The following is a 22,078-nucleotide window of genomic DNA, read 5'->3' on the forward strand; positions in this document are numbered from 1 at the left end:
CTGTTGCTGTGACCTCCTTAGTCGTGGGTGTCCGGATAGTCTGATATATTATTCTCTGTATTCCTTGTGTCCAAAGGAACATTCAGACCCCCTGTCAGCTGTCAGCAGTGGAGGTCTGAGGGTAGTGTGATAATGGGTTTTATAAGGAAATTTTCTAAGCTGTGACCTTCCTGTATTTAAGAATTTGTATCTTGTGGCAAAGGTGTGCAATTGCATGTGGAAACATTTAAAATTGTTCCTGGTTCTGAAAATATCCCTGAAGTAAATCAGTCTTCTGTTGTCACCATTCTAGATTGGCTTCTTTGGTATTCTTGATTGCTTAGGATTGTTTTTCTTCTAGAAAAATACTTTATTCTGTGGCTTTTTAAGAACAATTCAAACAAACCAAATCTGCCTGATGTATTCCTTCGTGCTTCCATTTTGATTGGTAATCTGCATCATTTTTAGTGTATTAAAGATAGAAAAAAGCAGGGGGGAGTATATTTGAGACTCTGATCTGTTTTGTACTCCCATTTTTCTGCTTTGTTTGTGTATGTGAAATCTCTGAGAAGGCAAGGAGTTCTACTTTTTCAAAGGACTATTTACAAGTAAATCGGTTCTGACATTTGCAGTTCAAAATAGAATGGCTTTATCAGTTGATATTACAAAGGATCATATTCATGTTGCTTTAAAAATTTTAGAGAAAACAACTTGAGTTCCTACTGGAAAGGAATGTTTAAACAAAAGTATCAGGACTAGACTGGATCAGGCCCTGAAAGTTTCAAAGCAAGCACTTCAGACTTGTGCTCTAGTGCATTAGAGTTGGAGGGGAGAGGTCCCCAATATTTTGTTTATCGGGATCCTTGAAGTGCAAAACATGAAAAAAGTTGCTATTAGAAATTAAGTAATTAAACTCAATGACTTATTTCTTAAAAACAGTTAGGAAAACCTGCAGAACCTGCACGCAAAAATAAAAATAAGCTGTTCTTCACAATGAGAGCTACTTGAATAAGCACTTGTAAAAATACTTCTGGCCTGAATAAGTAAATTTCTGTCTGGAATACAAGGTCATTAAACACTAGTTCTTCTGTATTGTTTTGCTGGATTGAAATACTGAATTGCTGAAATGACCCTTCAGATCAGGGATAAAAGAATGACTTGTCCACCTGTATCTTGATTTTGGTTGTTTCCTGATGCAGAAAATGTTATGATTAGTGGGATGTATTTTTTTAGATGTGAATTATCCACTTTAATTCCCTGTCTCTAATTTCACAGAGTATTATGAAACAATTGCATATTCGGCAATGCCTTCAGAATAATAAAACAGCTGTGTGCATAGGCAGAGCTACAAACTCCGTAACTAAAAAGGCCCGCAGGATCAAGTGTTCAAAGAGGACTGATAAAAATTTGACCTTGAGCTGTTTTCTTAAGAGCTTTTATTTATAGCATGTCTGTTGTTAGCATTTCCAGTGTACTGTTTTATTCTGTATTTGCATGGTTGATTGCTTTTCTGCTTCAGACTTTATAACTCATCATAACTTGTTAATAAAAGGTTTTAATGTCACTTTAATACCAGCGTGGCTAATTAGCTCGTGTTGTGTAGTCATACTATATTGTAACATTTCAAGGACACCATATATCAGCTTTTAGCCAATTTTGAGACAAAATCAGAATCTGACTTGTAAGCACAACTGAGATTTAATTTTTGGGAGCAAATTTTGTTAACACTGTCTTTACTCTTCACAGTTTGACATTTCTGGTTATAAATACGATTTGTGCCCTCATACAGGTTTTGACATTTGATAATTATCTCAGCTTGCTACAATGTTTTGCTGTTTTTATATGTCTGAAAGTTGGAGGAGAATTCGGGACATCTTTAATATGTCTTATGTGGACACAGCTTTTTGTCTGTGCCTGTGTGGTTGGTTTGACAGTTCTGCTGCTTGGCTCTCCTCAGTTGGACATTTGGGCATGCAGTGCTTGATTTGTGCCTTGTGAATGAGTATCTTCTGAGCTCTGGAGTCACTTCTAAGGGCAGTGGGAGCAATGTTTACATTTTCTTAGTAAATGCCACTATGTATTGTCTGTGCATCTTTATGTGGGTGCTGCATGACTGTACAGTGCAACAGGAGCAGAATTTTGGATCCCAGTATTGTGTAAATTGTATTTGCAGTTCATTTTGCAAAACCCATGCAAAAGAGGAAATCTAACCTTTATCAATAACTTGTCGGTTGTAGGATGAAGTTGAGAATTACTTAAATGCTAATGTAGAAAGAATTTCATTTGCTAGAGGAATTCAGACTTGTTTTATTTCTCTAACACTGGAAATAATGTAGTCCGTCATATATTGGGGGTTGGTCTCTTCTCCCAGGCACTCAGCAATAGGACAAGGGGGCACAGGCTCAAGCTCTGCCAGGGGTAATTTAAGTTGGAGATCAGAAAAAAATTCTTTCCAGAGAGAGTAATCAGGCATTGGAATGGGCTGCCCAGAGAGGTGGTGGATTCCCCGTCCCTGGAGGTTTTTAAACTGAGATTGGACGTGGCACTGAGTGCCATGATCTAGTAATGGGCTGGAGTTGGACCAAGGGTTGGACTTGATGATCTCGGAGGTCTTTTCCAACCCAATCGATTCTATGATTCTATGATATTAGTGTAGTAGGTTTTTAATTTAAAAGGATGTCTGTTTGTGAGAGATGAAGATGACTATTTGGTGAGGTGATACTACAAATATGTGCTTGGATATTAGGGACCAAGCATGGTCTAAAAAATACGTGTTGGGTGTATCTCTGTGATTGAAGTGCAGGTGTTATTGTGACTTACTGGATGCTGTGTACTTGATACCACAACTTCATGGATCACATAAAGCATCTGAACAGATTTTATGGAAAGTGCAGGACTAATTTTTTTACCTTATGTAGCTCAAACAAAGAAATGTTTCTGTAAAAGCTGTGCCAGATTGTATTGGCTGGCATGCTGAAAACCCCTGATTCACTGAAGAGTAACCTCCTCTTGCTGTATACCCACTGACTGTATAAAACCCAGTGTGGAAGCGCTCTGTCCATTAACAGCTCTATTTTGTATCAGCCTGTAAACTGATCAACACCCTTGATGGGAGGGTAATGAATTAATACATCAAGCTTGTTGGCATCTCTGATGCGTGGCATGGTGGTAACTACTGTGGGGGTTTTATAATGGGAGTAAATTAGTTGTGGAATAACTAATCACAGAAACATCTGAATTAGCACTTGCTAGAGTGTATTCAAATGTTTGTTTAATGGCATTTTAATAACTCTTCAACCGAGTATACAGAAAAATTAGATATTTGGTGTGGTAACTCTTAACTTGTAAAAACTGAAAGGGTTGTCATTAGGGGAGGCCAGAAAACTTAACTGTTACTCTGGCAAATTTAGAGCTATTGCCAGTGAGACACCGTTGATTTGAATGATTTAAATATTTCCCACTTGAACAGAGGAAATGTTATATTGCATCAGGTATCTGTTTCTTATCTTTTACTCACAGAATATTTGTTTGCAATGCTTAGTTGCCAACCAAAGTCTTTAGTCTGCGTGTCAGACACAGTCAATTCTTCCTGTTGTTATTTAATGAAAAAAGGGAGTGAGATTTCAATGGTTCAGTTGGGTAAAGGGCAGGAAATATAAATCAGGCCTACAATTAATCAGTAAAGCTAAGCTTTCTGTGCTCATTTTGCTGTCTTGTATGAGTGCCAGGCCTGTGGTTGGTTACCTTTTTGTCTGTGTGGCAGATCAATCACTCTGAGTATTTAGCTGATTTGTGCTTTGAAGGAAAACGCCACTGCCTGCTCTTGATATGGGAATGTCATAAAGCCTTTTCTGATCTTCGTGTCTGATGCATCTGCGTTTGGAGACAACCAGCCATACTAACATAGAACTCTTGAGTAAATTATAGCTTGCCTATTTGTTTATGTGAACACAGCCACCTTAGTTCAATATGTTCAATTTCCAGTTGTGAAAATGGCCCATGATTTAATGTATTTGTGAACCTGCTTGATTGATAAGATAAATAACAGCTTGCATAGTTTTCATGCTGCTTTTTATGGTGTAGGTGGTGCTTCTTTTAGCAGACAGTAAAAGGCTTTCCCTGAGGAAGAATAGCAGTACTAAGAGTCACAGAAACATTCTTGGGGCTTGTAAGGGTCTTCATGCAATTCCTTTTTAAAACACCCCTCCACCTTGAAATAAACCTAAATGGGTGTGTATATTACACAGTAGACACAGATTTTTTTTTTTCATGTAGTGAGTGGCAAGGTTTTTACTGGATTCACAAAAGGTATCATAATGTGGCTGTTGCAGGCTACATGGAGTCAGAGACAGTGCAGATTGCCAGGAATGCCAACATCAACACACCTTTTTACATGGTTTCTATCCTTTTTCCTTTGTCCACTTTAGCTGATTTCTTGAGAGAGGCATCTCTTGATTATGTAGTACCTCTACCTCCTTTCCCTGGAGAAGTTCAGTGATTCTACAGATGTCTGCACTCAATTTGGAAGTGCACCCCAGGTGGTTTCTTCTTGTAGTGTTCGTGTTAGGAAGGAAAAGGCTGTTTCAGTTGGAAGGGAGCTGCAGCAGTCATGTATTCCAGCTGCCTGACCACTTCAGGTCTGACCAAATGCTAAAGCATCATTTTAAGGTCATTGTCCAAAGGCCTCTTAAACACTAACAGGCTTAAGGCATTAAAATTTTCATTTTGCTTAAAAAGTAACATGAACAGAAAACTAAGCTCTGGAGGATTTTAATTGACACTGAAACAGAATAACCTTAGAATTGCTTTGCTTGTGTTTCCAGGGTATTTTTTCTGGTTTGTTGTTCAGCAGATGTTTCATTTGGAATTAAAATACAGCGAGTGTTCTGCCAGTGCTGGTAATGTACCTGCAGTTCAGTCTTCTATTTCTATTTCAGTTGAGCCGAGATAATCTGCAGAATGCTTTTCTAAATTCCAACTACAGCATATTTTCTTGTTCCTTTACTTTGATGCCCTTTCTTTTATCCCAAGGAAAAGCTCTTTGCTATTGAAAAACATGGGTTGAAGTACATAAACAGATTAGACAAGAAATACAAAAGCCCAAGCTAAGAAATTAGATGTATGCTAAGTTGTTCAGAAGCTCCATACAGAGCTTAGGAAATCAGCATCTGGTTTAAAACTTTGCTTATGAGTTGTCTAAATTTAGGGGGGAGAAAAAATCAAATATGATGTAGTCAAGATGGACTGTGGCTAAGAGGAGCATGGACTGAGTTTATAACTTAGGCTAATGATGTCTTTTTGGAATGACTTTTTTAACTGTTGTTGGGTTGTTAAACTGTAAATAATGCAGAGAAGGAAGAGTAGGCTGAAAGCTGAGGTTTCATCTCTGGTAAAAAAATCTGCAAACCTCCACAGCTGGATTTGAATTTTTTACTTTTCAAGATCCTGCATCAACTTTCAAGTGAGTGTCTCTAAATTCTGGGTTCTGCATATTTAGGAGAACATCTTGCAACAAGGGAAAAAAGTTGATAAAGTACTGATTGAGTTGACATAGTGTTAACTTTCCAAGAAGTGAGCAGCATCAGGCCAGCTAAAATGTTTAGGTTTTAGCTTCTGGAGTTTTGCTGAACCAACTACAGTTAAAGAGAAAAATGGTGAAGAATTAGTGCTTTCAGTTCTCAGGTAATTTCTTAACAAGGTATTTTTGTTTGAAGTATGAGGGCTAGTTATTTTTATTTGATCTTTTTACCTCCCAGACCAAAGTATGGGTAAACATCACCTTCTCATTTGAATGTAAAATAGTATAGTATTCTTAAATAAAAACATGCCTGTATGCTGGAACTGTTGGATGCCAAATGTGTGATATTGGCAACATCTGCTGTTTGAGGGATGTTTTGTTTGTCAGAGAACAGATATGTTTGGGATTTTTCCATCAGCTGTGTAGGGCCAGTAACTTACTGTCTGAATTCCTTCCTCTGTTTTCTTAAATTACTCTAAATTTCAGCATAAGAAAAGTAATTTATAATACTGTAGAAACAGAAGCGTTTTTCATCGTGGTGACCACTGATCTCTGTTTCCTCTGTGGTTTCAATCTCAGTATTTTTCTTTCTACTGTAACAGCAATGAAAAAAAAGTGTTTTCATACTTTTTGACAAGAAATCAATTTCTTCAGGTTTTAGAGAAATGTGTGAACAATAAAGCACTAAATGGTCAAATGTATTTTGAAAACATCAGCTACACTATTGACTTCTTTTGAATGTACAACACTTACAAGTCAGTTTGCCACAGAGTAGAGTATCTCAGGTGGAGGAGCGGAGTTACCAGCAATCATTTAGTCCAACTACCTGACCTAAACCTGAAACATGTTATTAAGGGCATTGTCCAGATGCCTCCTAAACACTTTATGTTCTCTAGAAAGCTTGTTCAGGGTTTGACCACTCTCTCAGTAAATAAATGCTTCCTAATGTTCAGTCTGAACCAGCCCCGGCACATCTCTGAGCCATCCCCTTGCATCCTGTCACTGGATCCAGGGAGGAGAGGGAGGCTACAAACAAGTATTTAATGCCTCTGCTTTATCTTCATCCCTATTAGCCAGGTGACCATAATGAAAAAGTATTGGTTTAATGTTTCTTTAGACCTCCTTTTCCTATTAATGTACTCTACAAAGCCTTTCTTGTTTTCAGATACAGCACTGGACAGTTTGAAGGCTAACTGAGCTTTGGCTTTTCATTATACATACACATTTCAGGAAGGTTGCCCTGAATTTCTGGAGAAGCTTCTGCAATCACTTGGGGGGAAAAAAAAGTGAAATTTAAAATATAAATGTGTCTTCTGTGTAATATACACTTTTTTCTTTTTTAAAAAAAGACTCAGCTCTGAAATTATTTCATATTTGGAGGGAAATGGGGGAAGCAAATACCAAACATGAACTAAGTCAAAGTCTAAATGAAATAGATTCTTATATTTGTAGGCTCTTTCCCATGTCCTTAGGTGTCAGGAACTCTGAAAAAAAATTAGATTATTTATAAACTCTTGATGCCTTAAGGGATGCTTTTCTAAAGTCTGGAACAGGTGGTGACTGCTGATGGTGGCTACTGTAAGAGCCCAAGAAGTGTTTTCTCCTTTGCAAGTGCCTTTTGGTATGAGATAAAATTTGATGTTGCTGCTGTTGTGGGTTTTTTTGTTTGTGAGTAATAAGTGTCTGAGCAGTTGATCTTTGAAGTACTGAAAATATGCTTAAGATGTAACTGTTAGAAGTTCAGGTTTAATTTGTTTTGTTTAAACGTACAGGCAATCATAAATCCTTGGCTTCATGAAAGAGAACATCACAATGAAAACAAGTAGCAAAAGGTCAAACTACACATGAATCTCCAAAAACATGAAAAGTGCTAGCTCTGGTAGTGTTATAGATGTGGTTTAGGTCTTCTAAATTCTTGCAAATAGTGATTTTTTTACTTTATTTTGCATAAATAACTAGAAAAATACAGCATAGTGGACTTAGTCGTGTTGTGTTTGTAATGTTAGCATTTTCTGGTTTCACTTGACTGACTAATACTATGAACTAATAAAAAAAATCAGTCATACATTTTTGAAGGATAGGTGTCAGGACTCTATTAGAGCAGCCTGCTTAAGCCAGATGTGTCTGCTGGTTGAAGCAACCATGAGAAGTTGACTACTTGTCTGGTGTCTCTTAAAGGAATTGATGCTTTTGAGATCTCACGTACCATAAATGCAATACCAGTACAGTTCACTGGAAGCATCAGGACTGAACTACTTTGTTAGTTATCACTGGAAAGTAAGGATGTCCTTCATGCCAGAAACTCCAGAATTTTTTTTATTTTTTTAATTTTTTTTTCCGTGATTAAGCACCAATTCCTGTTTGCAATAGCAGTCTGGATTCAGTCAGCAGTGTGTAGTGTGCCTAGCACTGTGCTACGGGCCAGTGTCTGGGTTCTGGGTGTGTTAGCACAAAAGAAATAACCATTTGGTTTTAATGAAAAAAGGAAAATAAGGCTGGCAGGGGAAATGTTTTAATTTAAGAGGTAGTGAACTGTGTTTTTATTTTTCTGTCTTCAAAACAGGGCTTTTTAGTTAATTATGTTTTCTAAACATAATCAGAACAGTACATCCCAACTACAAAAAAACCCCAGAAAATTAATGTAAATGAAAAGAATTTGGAGGAAAACCAGCCTTATTAACAAGGGGAAGTTGACTTTGATTGCTTTTTTATCCTATGTGTTGCTGCAGTGTAGCAACAGGAAGAGATCCAAATGCTTGCTAAACTTTTGCTTCCCTACCATTGTAATACTAAAAGGCTATGAATGGATAGGCAAATAACAAAAAAGATAAGTCTGTGGACATCAGCTGAGTGGTTGTAATGTTGATTTGGAGGTACAAATTTGCTCAGGATACTCCAGTCTGTATCTGCAGGTTGGCTGAAGGAGAGTGATAGTTGTAATGGTGAGCAGGAGATTGGAGGAGATTGCCAGTAGGAAGAAGGAAGAATGCAAAATCCGGACACACTTCCTTTGCTGGGTGTCAAGGGCACAGAGGACATATTAGCAAATCAGTTTTGCTGTCTCCTTCTCCTTTTTATTCCCTTTCAAAGAATACCTGCATATATCAACATTAGCAGAATTTTGATTAAAAATGTTGTTCTTCTATTCTCAGGTGTTGACCATATAATTAAGTTAAAACTTGGGTTTGAAATTAATACGTCTGAAATACCATCAAGTTCCACTCATTCTCACAAAATACTCAGAGGGGTGTTTCAAGAGGCATGACATAGACTTTTGTAAGGGACCACTCTTGTTTGGCTTCTTATAAGAAAGGAGTTTTGGGTCTGTTCCAAGAAAGGGTTCAGAATTGCCTTGTGGTGCTGAGTAATGGGGACTCAGAGGTTCCTGCTGTCTGTGACTGGTGAGGGGCATCCCCACATCCGTGCCTGCTTTGCATCCCTGTCTGCTGCAGCTCTTCCCTTTGTGTGCTAAATGCCCAATTCCTCAGGTGGGATCGTGCTGGGCTGAGCCCCTCTTGGTTGGATTTCAGGTGCTGCATAGCTAAGCTGTGTTAGACCCTCCCTGGATCTGTCGGTTGGTGTTTGTTTGCAAAAATCACCGGGATCCTTTTGTTTCTCCCTAGAAAAGTTGATTGCCTATCAGCGGGAGTTTCATGCTCTGAAGGAGCGCCTGCGCATCGCTGAGCATCGCACTCTGCAGCGCTCGTCGGAGCTCAACGCCATCCTGGAGCAGTTCAGGCGGGCAGTAGCAGAAACTAATGGCAGTAAGAATGCAATGAATAATTTTTCAGGTACTTGCTGTGATTGAGATATTTTTTATAACTCAGCAATGCCAATATCTCTTCTTATTATTAAAGAATAAGGAGTTGCTACCAAGAAAGCCAAATGAAACTGTTCAGCTGTCTGAATAATGAGTGTCTATAATGCTATATCTGGTGTAGATTTTCTTGTTTTATGTTTTTTCCTGTTGCTCTTCTTGGTGATTCACCTACTCATTTGTATGACTTTAGGGACCGAATACTTAGTTCACACCTAGCCCCAAAGGTGGAACTTTTGGTTTTTTATTTAGCATATTGAATATTTTTAACAATAGTTTACATGACTTTCAAAGTAGAGTTAGAGGGCAAGGCTTAGCAAACAGAAGAAATGGATGAACATGAAGCAATTCAGTCATGTTTAAAAGTCAGTTGGAAGATGTAAAAACATACAGACTAAAGTATTTGGTATGATATGTAAGAAGTACAAGTAATAGCCTTTTTGGTATCTAGTTATTAAATGGTAAACTGTTTTTAATAACCAGTGATGAAATGGTAAACTGGTAAAGTCTTCTTGTAAGGTTTTACTCATTTTGGAGACAGATGCTCAAGTTTAGAGAGCTTTGTTTGGCAGTATTAGAGAATGGCCTTTCACTACTCATCAGATTATTGGAGTTAACTTTTAAAATCACACTATTACTCCTTCAGTCACTCTGATTTTTTCTAGATGGAAAATGAATAACAAATAAACACAAACTTTCTGACAAGAGGTCTTGAATTCGTGCTACAAGCTACTATTTTCTGTAGCATTTTTTGTGGGGAATGGTGCTGATACTAATGATGACTTGCTATCCTATGCTAATGGCCTATCCAACCTGATCCCACTAGTCCCCTGGATCTCCAGGAATTGTACGGATAAAGGTTACAATTAACAGAGTCTGTAAATGTTTTCTTCCTATTCTATGTACCTGTTTTTGCTGTTAAAGTGAACAATCATAGAGGAAGACAAGTAATTTTGATTCTGGATTTAGGATTATGTTATTACACATTTGTATGCAGAAGTGACTTTGCTTGCTTATAGGCAATAATGTTATAGGGAGTTATTCTCTCCTGATGCAGCTGAAGTTACTGATTCATAGTTTTTACATTCTACCAAGTCTAGTTCCCAGCTGGGATGAGCCTCCTCTTTTTCTCTTTGCACAGGTGTGGTGGGAAGTCAGCTGAAGTTGAATAGCTGAGCTTTTGTGCTCAGAGCGTAGTATTAGGTAGATTTTTATGAAGTTTAATATACATAAGTATACTTAGTACTGTATAGTATTTGTTGTCTTTGAAGCTGGAAGAATTCTGGATTGTTTTATTCATTCATACAAAGAGCTGTCATACTTTGACAGAATTCAGTCCAGTTTTTGCAGCTGAAGCTAAAAGAGATGTTAGCAGGAAAAGTAAAATGTACCTGTATTGGAGTCTGTTAGAATAAGTATCTCTACTTATGGCATGTATTTGCAAAGCTGCTTTTCAAGATTTGAAGTGGTTGGGAATTTAGTGTCACCCAAAAATAAAAACAAAAAAAATCCTGAAACATACCAAACCAAAATGCATAATAAAACTCTTTTATTTCTGTAGAAGCTGCAGTCAGCATCTGAGAGGAATTACATTTATGGCATTAGTTTTCTCACATCTTTGCAATTTTATCTCAGAAACCTTGAGCACAGTTTTTTACTTAACATTAACTTGATATTATAAAGCCTGTAAGTTTTCAAAGATCCATATGCTATCATATGTGTCAATTTTGTTTTCACACGATGCAGGAAAATCAACATGCACAGCAGGGGAATTTAAAAACTGTTATTTGCAACTTTGAGAGCCACCTGGACATCCTGAGAGGCAGTTACTCCAGAATGAGCAAGAATTATTTTAAGTGCTCTAGTGGACTAAATTAAATTTGTATTAGCATTTATTTTTTGCAGGAATACTGAAAATCTCAATGGTATATATAATGCTATTTTTATTTTTAATCTGTATGTGCAGTGTATTCTAATATGCATTTGTAGCTTTGAAAAGTTATTTGCAGTGTCATCACTGCATGGTGATGAGTTCTCTTAGTGCAAGTGAAAAACAATCTAGATAAAAAACCCTCCCATTTTGATACATTAAAACAACCCCAAAAAGCAACCACAACACCTCCAGACCCTCAGATAAGTGGAGCATCCTTTACTTCTGTAAATTCACACTGAATCTTACATGCTCAAGTAAGCATTAACTGTATCTGTAGCAAGGTCACAGGTGCAAAAGAATCTTGGTTGTTGTGTATTAAAAGAATCAACATAAGAAAAGACTTTCTTTGTACACAAGATCTAATGCCTCAGAAAAGTGCATCATTTGTTCTGGCTTTCAGTAAGGACCAAGCTTGGAATTTTATACTGTTTACCATTGTTCAAGACTTCATATTGTTTTCTGTACTACTGATTTTCTGTATATTTGCAGATGAGACGCTGAAATTGTTGAAAGAGCTAACAAGTAGAAAATCTCTTCAAGTGCCAAATATCTATTACCATTTGCCTCATTTGTTGAAAAATGAAGGAAGCCTTCAACCCTCTGTGCAGGTTGGCCTTGGAAGGACAGGAGGTATGCTGATAAGGATGGTTATTTCATGATTTATATCTGGAGGTCTTTCTCGTTTTACAAGTATAATTTACTGCATTGCTTGGTAGATCAAGGACATCTCATTTAACTTGTGTGATACTGATATCCTTTGAATTCACACTGAATTCAAGATGAAAGGGCGTTGGTTTCAGCTTTGCTCTTTTCTGCATAACCTCAATCACACCCCATGCCCTGTTAAGGTGCACATTAAGAAGGATTTAGTTTGGATGAAATTTTTGTAACTAAAAGGAAACAAAGCTTGAGCATTACAGATTCTGAACTGCTAATGAATATATAACTTCGGCTTCTCAGATTTGTGGGGCAGCCATGGATATAACTATTTTAGTGTTGATGTTTCTGTTATTCTGAACAATATACTTCAATACATAAATTAAGAGTTGAGAGAACTAGGGTAATCAGATCTAATTGCATCAGTGAAATCTGGCCAGCCACTGGAGAGGGGGAAAAAAAAATCAGTGTTGTATTCTGCAATACTGTTGATCCCCCTTCCCCTGCCCATTCCTCAGAAATTCAGAGCTATGATTATTAGTAGAGCTACATGGAATCCCACTCTTGGAGCTCTAGAAAATAAAAAGCATGAAACCAAACCAAGCTGATAATACCTCAAAATATGTGTCTCTCAAAGCTCAAAGGCCCCACCAATAAATCCTTATTTCTCTCTGTGCTACCTGACTTGGAATACTTCTGTTACTCTCCACTAGACCCTTTTTCTGTCTCCTCCTTGTTTTTGTAACAAGCGTTAGTTACTTCTGGCCTGTATTTTTTCCATTACTTCAGAAAATTTGATTTAACAGACAGCATGCCTGCATTACTAATGTGTGGGCTCAAACCATGTTTATTTTTCTGCCTATAAGCACCTTTTTATTGTAATGTTATTCAGGGAGGAAAAATGTAATATCCCTTTATTGTTTTAAGTGAAGCCTGTATTATATCCCACTGGGATTTTGGAATTACAAAATAGAAATTGGAATCAGGTTAATTTATTTAATTAAACAGAGGGGGGAAATTCAGAGTTTTAAATTATTTTCCCATCTTCCCTTTTCCTGGCCACTGTGATTATTTGAGTGTTTGTTTTAAAAATTCATAGCTTGTTAATGTGCTGTTGCTAGGCAAAGCAGACTCTCTATGGAAGGATAAACAACATTATTAATAGTTGTTTGATTTAATATATTTATAATGTGGTAAATCATTTCACATAGGGAGCTCAGGATGCTGGTGATGACTTCATGAAGTCTGCTTTATGCTTTTACCGTGTTCCTGCTGTTACCCACTGTGCTCCCAGTAGGTAACCAGCCCTGGTTTTGGCGTAGTGTGCAGAAGACAGACTATGGAAAAGATAAGGAACAAGGGAGTCAAATGGCCAGCTGAAAGATGGTGTTACTAGCATTGTAGCTGGGGCCATATTGCTCTGCATTTGAGGTGCTTTTGTCATGGATAAGAAATTCCACTGAGGAATTTCTGTGTCATTCTGATGTCCTGGACTTGGTTTTATAGAAGAGGCAAAACCAGGTGCAAGGAAAGTAATAGAGTTTTTCAGCAGTGTTTTTTTAAAAGGTGACTTCTGAGAAGTTAAGTACTTGAGTTATGAAGAATGGTTGTGCCGTCTGAAAATAAAACTTAAGTTAGGGAGTTTATAATTCTATAAGCCTTGGTGCACCTTATCTGCTTTGTATGGCCAGACTTCGCGAACGCAGATTTGGGAAGGGCTCTCCCCATGTGGGTGTGCCCTTCCAGCCTGCACAGTGGATGTTTTAGGTGACAGCGTGCACAGAACTGGCCCCACCGTTTCAGTCCTGAGGTCCATCTGCCACGGCCGAGTGAGCTTGGACAGTGACAGGGAAGTCCTCGGGACTGTCACAGCACCCGGTACTAACCGGGGCTGACCCTGCTGAGCATCCGAGATCTGACGGGATGGGATGGCAGGGAGGCATTGAACTGCCAGGGGACGGTCCCACTGAGACTGGAACTCATGTCCTTGGGATTCAGAGTCCAGAGTGCTCTCCTTTACACCACAGGACTGCCCTTCTTATCTGCTTAATGCAGTGGTTATTGATTATTCCCTATCATATTGGGCTTTACATGACAATATTTTGGTAACAGGCTGCGGTTGGGCTTCTCAAGGATGGCAGCAGCTTCCCCTGTGTCCAATAGAACCAATAGCCAGACCAGTACCACTGGAATAACAGAACTAAGAGGGAGGAAAAAGCTGTGTGAAGGCAGTTGCACTGGGGAGAGGATTGAGAGTATGAGGAAGAGAACTGCAAACACCAAGGGCAGTGCAGAAGGAGGGGCTCCAGGTGCTGGAGCAGAGATTCCCCTGCAGCCTGTGGTGAAGACGTGGTTAGGTGGGCTGTCATGCCGCAGTCCATGCAGGTTCCTGGTGGAGCAGTGTTCCATTGACAGCCTGTGGAGTGCCCTACAGGAGCAGGGGGATGCCCAAAGGAGGCTGTGGCCCCCTGGGAAGCCTGCACTGGAGCAGAATTCTGGCAGGACCTTTGGCCCTGTGGAGAGAGGAGCCCACACTGGAGCAGGTTTGCTGGCAGGACTTTTGACCCTGTGGGAGACCCACACTGGAGCAGTCTGTGCTTGAGGGACCACACCATATGGAAGGGACCCACACTGGAGCAGTTCATGAAGAACTACATCCCATGGGAAGGAGTCACCTTGGAGAAGTTCATGGAGGACCATCTCCCATGGGAGGGACCCCATGCTGAAGCACAGGAAGAGTGTAAGAAGTCCTTTCCCCAAGGACAAAGAAATGGTAGAGACCATGTGTTATGGAAATGACTGCAGCCCCCATTCCTCTGTGCTGCTGGTAGGAAGGAGGTAGAGAAATCAGGTGTGAAGTTGAGTCCAGGAAGAAGGGAGGAGTAAGAGAAAGGTATTTTAAGGTTTGTTTTTGTTTCTTATTACCCTATGCTGATTTGATTGATAATAAATTAAATGAATTCCTTTGAGTCTGTTTTGTCTGTCACAGTAACTGGTGAGTGATCTCTCCCTGCCCTTATCTCCACCCATGAGCCTTTCATTATGTTTTCTCTCCCTTGTCCAGCTGAGAAGGGGACTGAGAGTGGCCTTGGTGGGTACCTGCTGTCCTGTCAGGGTAGCCCACCACACCTACACCATCTGACATGTCTAGGATTGCTTTTGCTGTTTGCTATGTTTGTTCTGAGTGTTTGTGGTGATTATGTTCATCGTGCTCCTGATGATGGGTGGTATATTTTTAAACTGTTTTTAATTACTGTTATCTCCATCTTTTAACTCTTTGCATTTCTTAAACAATACTTTATTGCAAGATTTTTGTTTTCTAGTGTATGAAGTCACTGAAAGTACATTTCTGGTTTGTTTGATTTCAGTTTCCATTGTAATGGGAATACCTACAGTGAAAAGAAAAGTCAAGTCTTACCTTACAGAAACTCTCCACTCCCTTATTGATAAACTGTCCCCTGAAGAAAAACTGGATTGTGTTATGGTTGTCTTTATAGGAGAGGTAATCACTTAAATATTCTTACAAGTTTTCTAACCTGCCTTTAATTGCAAGTAACACTCCTTTCAGGAAGTGTTGAGGATCTACTTGTTCTTCAAGATGTAGGCAGCCGACTGTCTTTTTCTAGTAAAGAAAAGGAATAAGTGTCAATCTTGGTTTTCTCAGATACAATCCTGAAGAGCCCAGCTTTGTCTATTTATCAAGGAAATAGTGGACATGATTTAGTGGATTGGTTATTTTGCAAATCTTACACACAGTGACAAAGATGTGCTAATGGCCTTATTCCTTCAACATCAAAACAGTGGCTGAGGAGCTCTGCTGTTCTAGGGGAGGGTTCTTCCCATTTTCTTCATGCTACTGCTTAGTCCTCTGTCAAGCGAGTGCTGCAGTTCGAGATGTTGGGCACAGATTGGTACTGATTTTATTTTCCAGACAATGTGGATGTTTGAAGTCCAGACCTTTTTAATGGATTAATTCAGTGTTCAGTTGGACTGTTTGTTCAGTTTGGCTCTGATTTAGTGGAAATCAAATTTAGGAAAATGGTAGAGTGCTTTCAGAAATAATTCAGTTGGATGCTGGCAATTGCATGTACCTATTTTGTTCTCTGCTTTTCTCAGAAGTGTGACTTGGACAGTGGGAAATGTATGTATATCTTTTTGACCTTCATCCATCTAGCAGCGTACTGCTCTACTGAAGCAGTCATTTATGAGTCCCACTGATGAAAATTCAGTTCCCAATTAATTCTATGAGCCACTGTCCATTCAGGGATGAATCAGCGGAAAAACAGATAGGCATTTTAGTACTTGTAGTTCTATTGTCATCATATTTTAGAGCTTTCCTTGAAAAGTTTGTAAACTTTTTACTTGTACCTGGGAACTCTTTCTTAGTGTTTTCCAATGTAAATTGCTCTTTTTTCTTGATAGTTAATCAAAAACTACCTGTTGGTTGAGAGTATCAAGGGAACAGAATTCATTCTTAATTACTGGAATGCTGTGTTTTTCTTCACTACATTAGTTAGGGAAAATTTACTGCCTTTTAGTGTGGTTTCTTTTCAAGATATAAAATTGAAATTTCCTTTGTTTTGCTTAAGAAACTCTGAGCTATGAAGACTGTTATCACTGGATTCTCTGTCTTCTGCAAAATCTGAAATAGGAGTCAAGTGTCCCCACCTGCATTACCTCTTTTTGCCTTAGACAAGGCACATTGCTATGCCTGAGTTTTCTATAGCTAAATAACTTTCTTCATTTGAGTTGATGTGAAATTCTCTTTCATGTTGGGAATGATTCTGCAGAAGTGACTTCAAGGGGACTGGGCATTTTAACATGGGAGCTGTTGCTTCTGTTGCCTGCTGAGAATTGTGTGGTTTGCTCTGGAATGGGACACAGTTATTCTTTATATCTTATCTCTGTATCCACCTTTTTGAGAGCAGTACTACCCACTTCCTCACATACCTGCTTTGGGCACTGCATGCCATGAATATCTGGAGAAATTTGAAGGCCCAAAGTTGTAAATTCATGTTCTGTTATAATAATTCCCTAGATTTGCATTTCTTTTTCTTTACTCAATCCAATTTTCTATCCTCCCTGCCTTACTATTTCTTTCCCCATATTTTATATTTTGTTATTATAGTTTGTTTTGCAATTGCTACAGGGAACTCTATAAATGATTAATATGATACATTAAATACTTCATCCTGAACTATGCTTTGCTTTTTCTGATTTATGCTATATATTTCAGCTTCCTTTTGCAAGGTGAAAAGTGTAGGTTTATTAAGCATTTTCTCTGGCTACTTGAAGGAAGGCCTACTCTTCTGGCAGACTTTAGTTTCTCCTTAAACAGAAGGAAGGGGTTTATCTTTTAAAATGGCTTTGTCTGTGGGGTACCCCAGCCTAAAATTCATTAGACTATTGCTGTCATTAATATGTGCAATCATGGAGGCTTATTTAAAAATACATTAGAACTTTGACCAACTCTGCTGTATATTAAAAATGATGGCAAAAGTTTCTGGAAAAGGGTATGGTCTCTGCTCAAAAATATGTACAGTCTGAGTACTGCAAGAAGTGGTCATAGTGTGAGGTTATGTAATTTTGCTAATAAGCTTAAAATTACTATCTGTGCCTTGTCTGTAGCTTGTACCAACAGCAAAAAAAAGCACAAGACTTAACAAAGATGTTTTTACAAGAAAATGATATGAAAAATCGTATTTAAAAAGTATTTTAGTATTTTTCTTGCAATCTTTATTCAAGAAATCAAATTTACAGTGTTTAAGAAGCATTGCTGGGAGCCATAGTCATGGATTGTAATCTTTCTGTGCTAAGCACCCTAAAACACTCTTCTAATACTGCTAAATTTTAGTAGAGTAGTTCAGTCGCTCTCATTTCTTGTAATTTCATTTTTTACTAGAAAACAAATTAGAAGGCTTTAATGGCCTTCTGCAAACACCATCAACAGTGTAAACAGATGAGCTAGTAAATATAGATACATTATGGTTGCTAAATTAAGAGATCTGCATATTCATTTACTGTATGGGTATTTCTCACTAATATAATTATACACAGTAAATTTCCATACTGGAAGTTCAAGGAATTCTAAAATATCTCAGCTGATGTGATATCTAATCACTGATTTAAATAATTACTAGAATTGCTTGACAGTAAACTATGCAATTGTCCTAGTAACTGACACATGTCTGTGTTCTCCAATTTGTTAAAATTACTTTGTTGCAGAACAATTCACAGGTATTCATTAGGATGACTAATAAATAAGCATGATTCATTATATCTCTACACGTCGAAATCTTTTTATTCCCCCTGACTATGTAGCTACTTCATGGGCTCATCAGATGACTTGAAAACAAACTATTCACATCTCATAAACCTGCTCTGTTTGAGAACTTGCTTTCTCAATAAACCATAGACTCCAGGTTTAAGAAACTGAACTCCAGGTGAAAATTGTTGCCTAATGTTTTTATTTAATAGGGATTATAATGAACACGAGAAACATGGTCTTAAAGGACTTTACATAATCATAATGGAGTGATAGATGCCACTGAATATAAGAGAAATTAAAATACTCTTCTGGTATCTAAACAATTTTTTTTTTCTGTTGGGGACATCTCATTTACAGTGAAGAAAATGCATCTTAGACTTGTTCTAAATATATCACAAATTATTGCCAGTCCACTTCATTAATCAGAGATTGCACTTAGCACAGTCTTTTGTACAAACAGTAATCAGTGTGTACTGGAAAGACTGTAAACCCTCGATTTGACCAAAAATTTCAGAAGGACAAATCATTTCAGGAAGAATTGGAAGACTCTATAGGTATGCAAAAGCATTTTGCAATTTCTGTACCCTGCTGATTACATCTGACTAGGTAATAATTGCCCAGCCATTTGTTCTTGGAGCACTAGGCTGCATATTACACATTCTTTCATATTGCCTATTTAAATCTTACGCTTTTGTTTCTTGTGTATACAGTTCGCTTAAGCTAGAAAAACTTGTATATCTTGATTGCCTTTTACTGCCACTCTGTTATCTCTTTATGTAAACAGTGGCTGCCAAGTTAAAAGATGTTGATCTTCAATAGTGTTTTCTCTGTGCTCCTTTTCTGGAGAATCTTTTTATCATTTCTTTGGAAAAGTTTCTGCACTGGTTGGGTCGGTGTGACACAAGCACCCAGCAAGGTACTACCCTGTGCACTGGTGTGGACAAATCCTCAGCAGATTAAGCACTGGGTGCACCTACTGGGTCAAACCCTGCTGAACCTGTTTTGTGGGTATCAGCATTGCAGTGCAATATGTAAAACTTCTCCACAAAATAAACAAACCTGTATTTTCATCTCTTCTTGCAGTGGGCCTGAATTATAGTTCTCTTTGATCAGCAGCTCTTGTGATAGAAAAAAAGAGTATTTTTTCTGTCTTACTCTCAACCCAGATGTGTTATCATCATCTCAGCTACAGAGATGTTCCATGCATTCTGCTGATTGTTCAAAACTTGGGAGCTGCCCCTTCCTGGAGCTGCCCTGGAGAGTGTCTTCCCAGTCCTTGGAAGATCTGACTGTGCGTCTTGATTTGGAGAAAGACCAGTAGATCTTGGCATATATGTACATGTGTATGTATGTTATAATATATTTAAAAAAAATAAAAGCTAGACAAAGCTGTTGTGCCAAAAGATACATTATCTTCACAAAAGAATGTTAAAGACCTACACAAATTGTAGCCTTTGGTTTGGACATCTCATTCAAAACTGATCAGGATGAATACATCTTCGGGGTATGGTGCCAACTCTTGTATCTGAAAAGGTAGCTTGACCTGTCAGTGAGAATTTGAGATATTTGTTATTGCAGTCCATGCTTCTTTAACACCTAAGCTTTAGTACCCAAAGAGTGTGGACTGCTGATACTGGGCACCAACACAGGATTTTATGCTCCTCTTTCCATGTCAGTGACTAGCAAGGTTTTTATAAGGAATTAAACCAGTGATAAAAATCTTTCTTCGATGTGAGAAAAGATCCTTGACAGGATTTAAAAACTTCAATGTACCCAAGATAAATTTAGTATCTCAGCACAAAGATAAAATTCAGGATGGTGCTCATTTCTCAAGCCCTGAACTTCAGTGACTGAAATGCTTCCCTAGGATACTTTCTGAGATGCACCTGGGCTACACTAACTACTTGATGCTTTTGGTAAGGGAACACTGCTATTAGTAGCCAGAGTTGTGTCTGATCTCTTTGGTGACATCTAGGCTATCTGTGAGATGGAAGGTAACAGTAATAATCTTACTTCAGAAACCTTGTAGCCTATTGACACTCTGAGTTTTTGATAACACTATCAAATTTTGCTATGTGGGGGTCTGCTTTGACCTGAAAATAATAATGACAAATTCCTTCTCTCCAACTAAGAACACACATCGTTGAAGGGTGCTTTTTTGACTGTACACAGCAACTGCCTGTTGTCTGGAAAACAAACCTTTTCAACAATTTACAGGCTCCCTCAAGGACAAGTAAAAGTTTCTCGTGTTGCTTTCTTGCCATATATGCTGCTTTCTTTCAGCTTCCACAAACTACTCTTCGTCTGCGATATGCACCGAACTAGTAGGGGGCTGTATGACACTATCTTAACTTGCATCTGAATGTCCTATTTTGAATTGTTCTTTGATGCTTTTTGCTCTGTCTGGCCCTAAAAGCTAAACTTGTTCCCTGATGCAGTGTTGTGTCACAGCACAATCCATACAGATGTGTGCCTTCAAGATTGAGGGATGGACACCCAGGGCACAAGGGCAGGGAGAAACCAGTGGAGTATATTTGTGTTCCTGCTGTTGCTGCCAAACGCTTTTGCATCATGAAACCTTGTCCTGAACTAAATTGGGTTAATCACAGAAGTGACGAGAGAGAGGAAGATATTTCTTGCCTGTGTGGAAGGGAGAGCTCATGTAGGACACAGGCTACGTTTTATTATGTAACATTAGATGGCTGTGTTATGACAGCATTCTCAGTCCTGGTTTTTTTGCTTGGCATATTCTTCTCATGTTCCCTGTATTTAACTTGAACGTGCTGCTTCAGGTTTGAAAGCAGACACTGTATTCCTGAAGATAATTTTTTTCAGCTGCATTTGCTGAACTCTAGAAGATATTATTACCTTTTTCCACAGAATTTATTTATATCCATATGCTACTGCAACCACTGGAAGCCACTGCTGCACTTTTATTCCTTAGGGCTTTTTCTTCACTGCATAAATATCCCAAAATAGGTCCAAATGCCACTTCAGTGCCTGTTTTTTTTCTATGTAAGTTTTAATGTCTTGTATATGGGTAACTATATTCATATGTACTTTTTCTATTTTGAGGCAAACATATGTTTTCTTTGACTTTTCTGAAGGCTGTAATTTTGCATTGTTTGTATTATTTGAAATACCTAGTAAAATTTTCCCATCCCTATTCTACAGGATAATGAAAGATCACATAATATTGTATTAATTAGTAAGCAGTGAGATGACCACACATTGCAGATTAGCATGGTTGTTTCCCAGGGATTCTTTTCTTTTTCTGAAAGGTGGTCTTGAATAAGTTAAGACTTACTGCTAGTAGATTTAATTTAAAAATTAAGATCTGGATAATTGAACAGTGTAGATAAATTACTGAGATGGCGAAAGGCCTCAGGAGCAAGACTTAGGAGGAGCAGCTGAGGTCACTTGGTTTGTTAAACTTGGAAGAGAAGACTGAGGGGTGACCTTATTGCAGTCTACATCTTCCTCAGGTGGTAAGTGGAGGGGGAGGTGCTGATCTCTCATCTCTGGGGACCAGTGACAAGACACATGGAAATGGTATAAAGCTGCATCAGGGGAAGTTCAGGCTGGACCTTAGAAAAGGTTATTCACTGAGACAGTAGGTGGTCACTGGAACAGGTTCCCCATAGAAGTGGTCAGGGCACCAAACCTCTCAGAGCTGGAGAGGTGTCTGGACGACACCCTTACCTTAGTCATATCATTTACTTCTAGGTAGTCCTGCAAGTAGCATTGGTCTTGATGATCTTTGTGGGTCCTTTTTAACTTGGGATGTTTTGATTGCAACTTTTTTTTTTGTTCTTTTTCCTATGTATCTGCCACTTAAGATAGTAAATAAGCCTTTGGTCTTAAATGCCATGGGTTTCCCTATATTTTCAGAAACAGTCCACCTTC

General features: G+C 38.4%; 1 protein-coding gene across 2 annotated transcripts in view; it reads left to right on the forward strand.

Annotated features, from left to right (window-relative positions):
* Nucleotides 1-22,078, forward strand: part of MGAT4A (alpha-1,3-mannosyl-glycoprotein 4-beta-N-acetylglucosaminyltransferase A) — an 81,116-nt gene that overhangs the window by 20,510 nt on the left and 38,528 nt on the right. For both annotated transcript variants that reach the window (XM_071582091.1, XM_071582099.1), the window contains exons 3-5: nt 9,121-9,288; nt 11,737-11,877; nt 15,273-15,406. In XM_071582091.1, coding sequence (XP_071438192.1) covers nt 9,121-9,288; nt 11,737-11,877; nt 15,273-15,406 — 443 coding nt within the window. The remainder of the gene's footprint in view (nt 1-9,120; nt 9,289-11,736; nt 11,878-15,272; nt 15,407-22,078) is intronic.

Source organism: Pithys albifrons, chromosome 1 (genome assembly GCF_047495875.1).
Source record: "Pithys albifrons albifrons isolate INPA30051 chromosome 1, PitAlb_v1, whole genome shotgun sequence".
Lineage (NCBI taxonomy): Eukaryota > Metazoa > Chordata > Aves > Passeriformes > Thamnophilidae > Pithys > Pithys albifrons.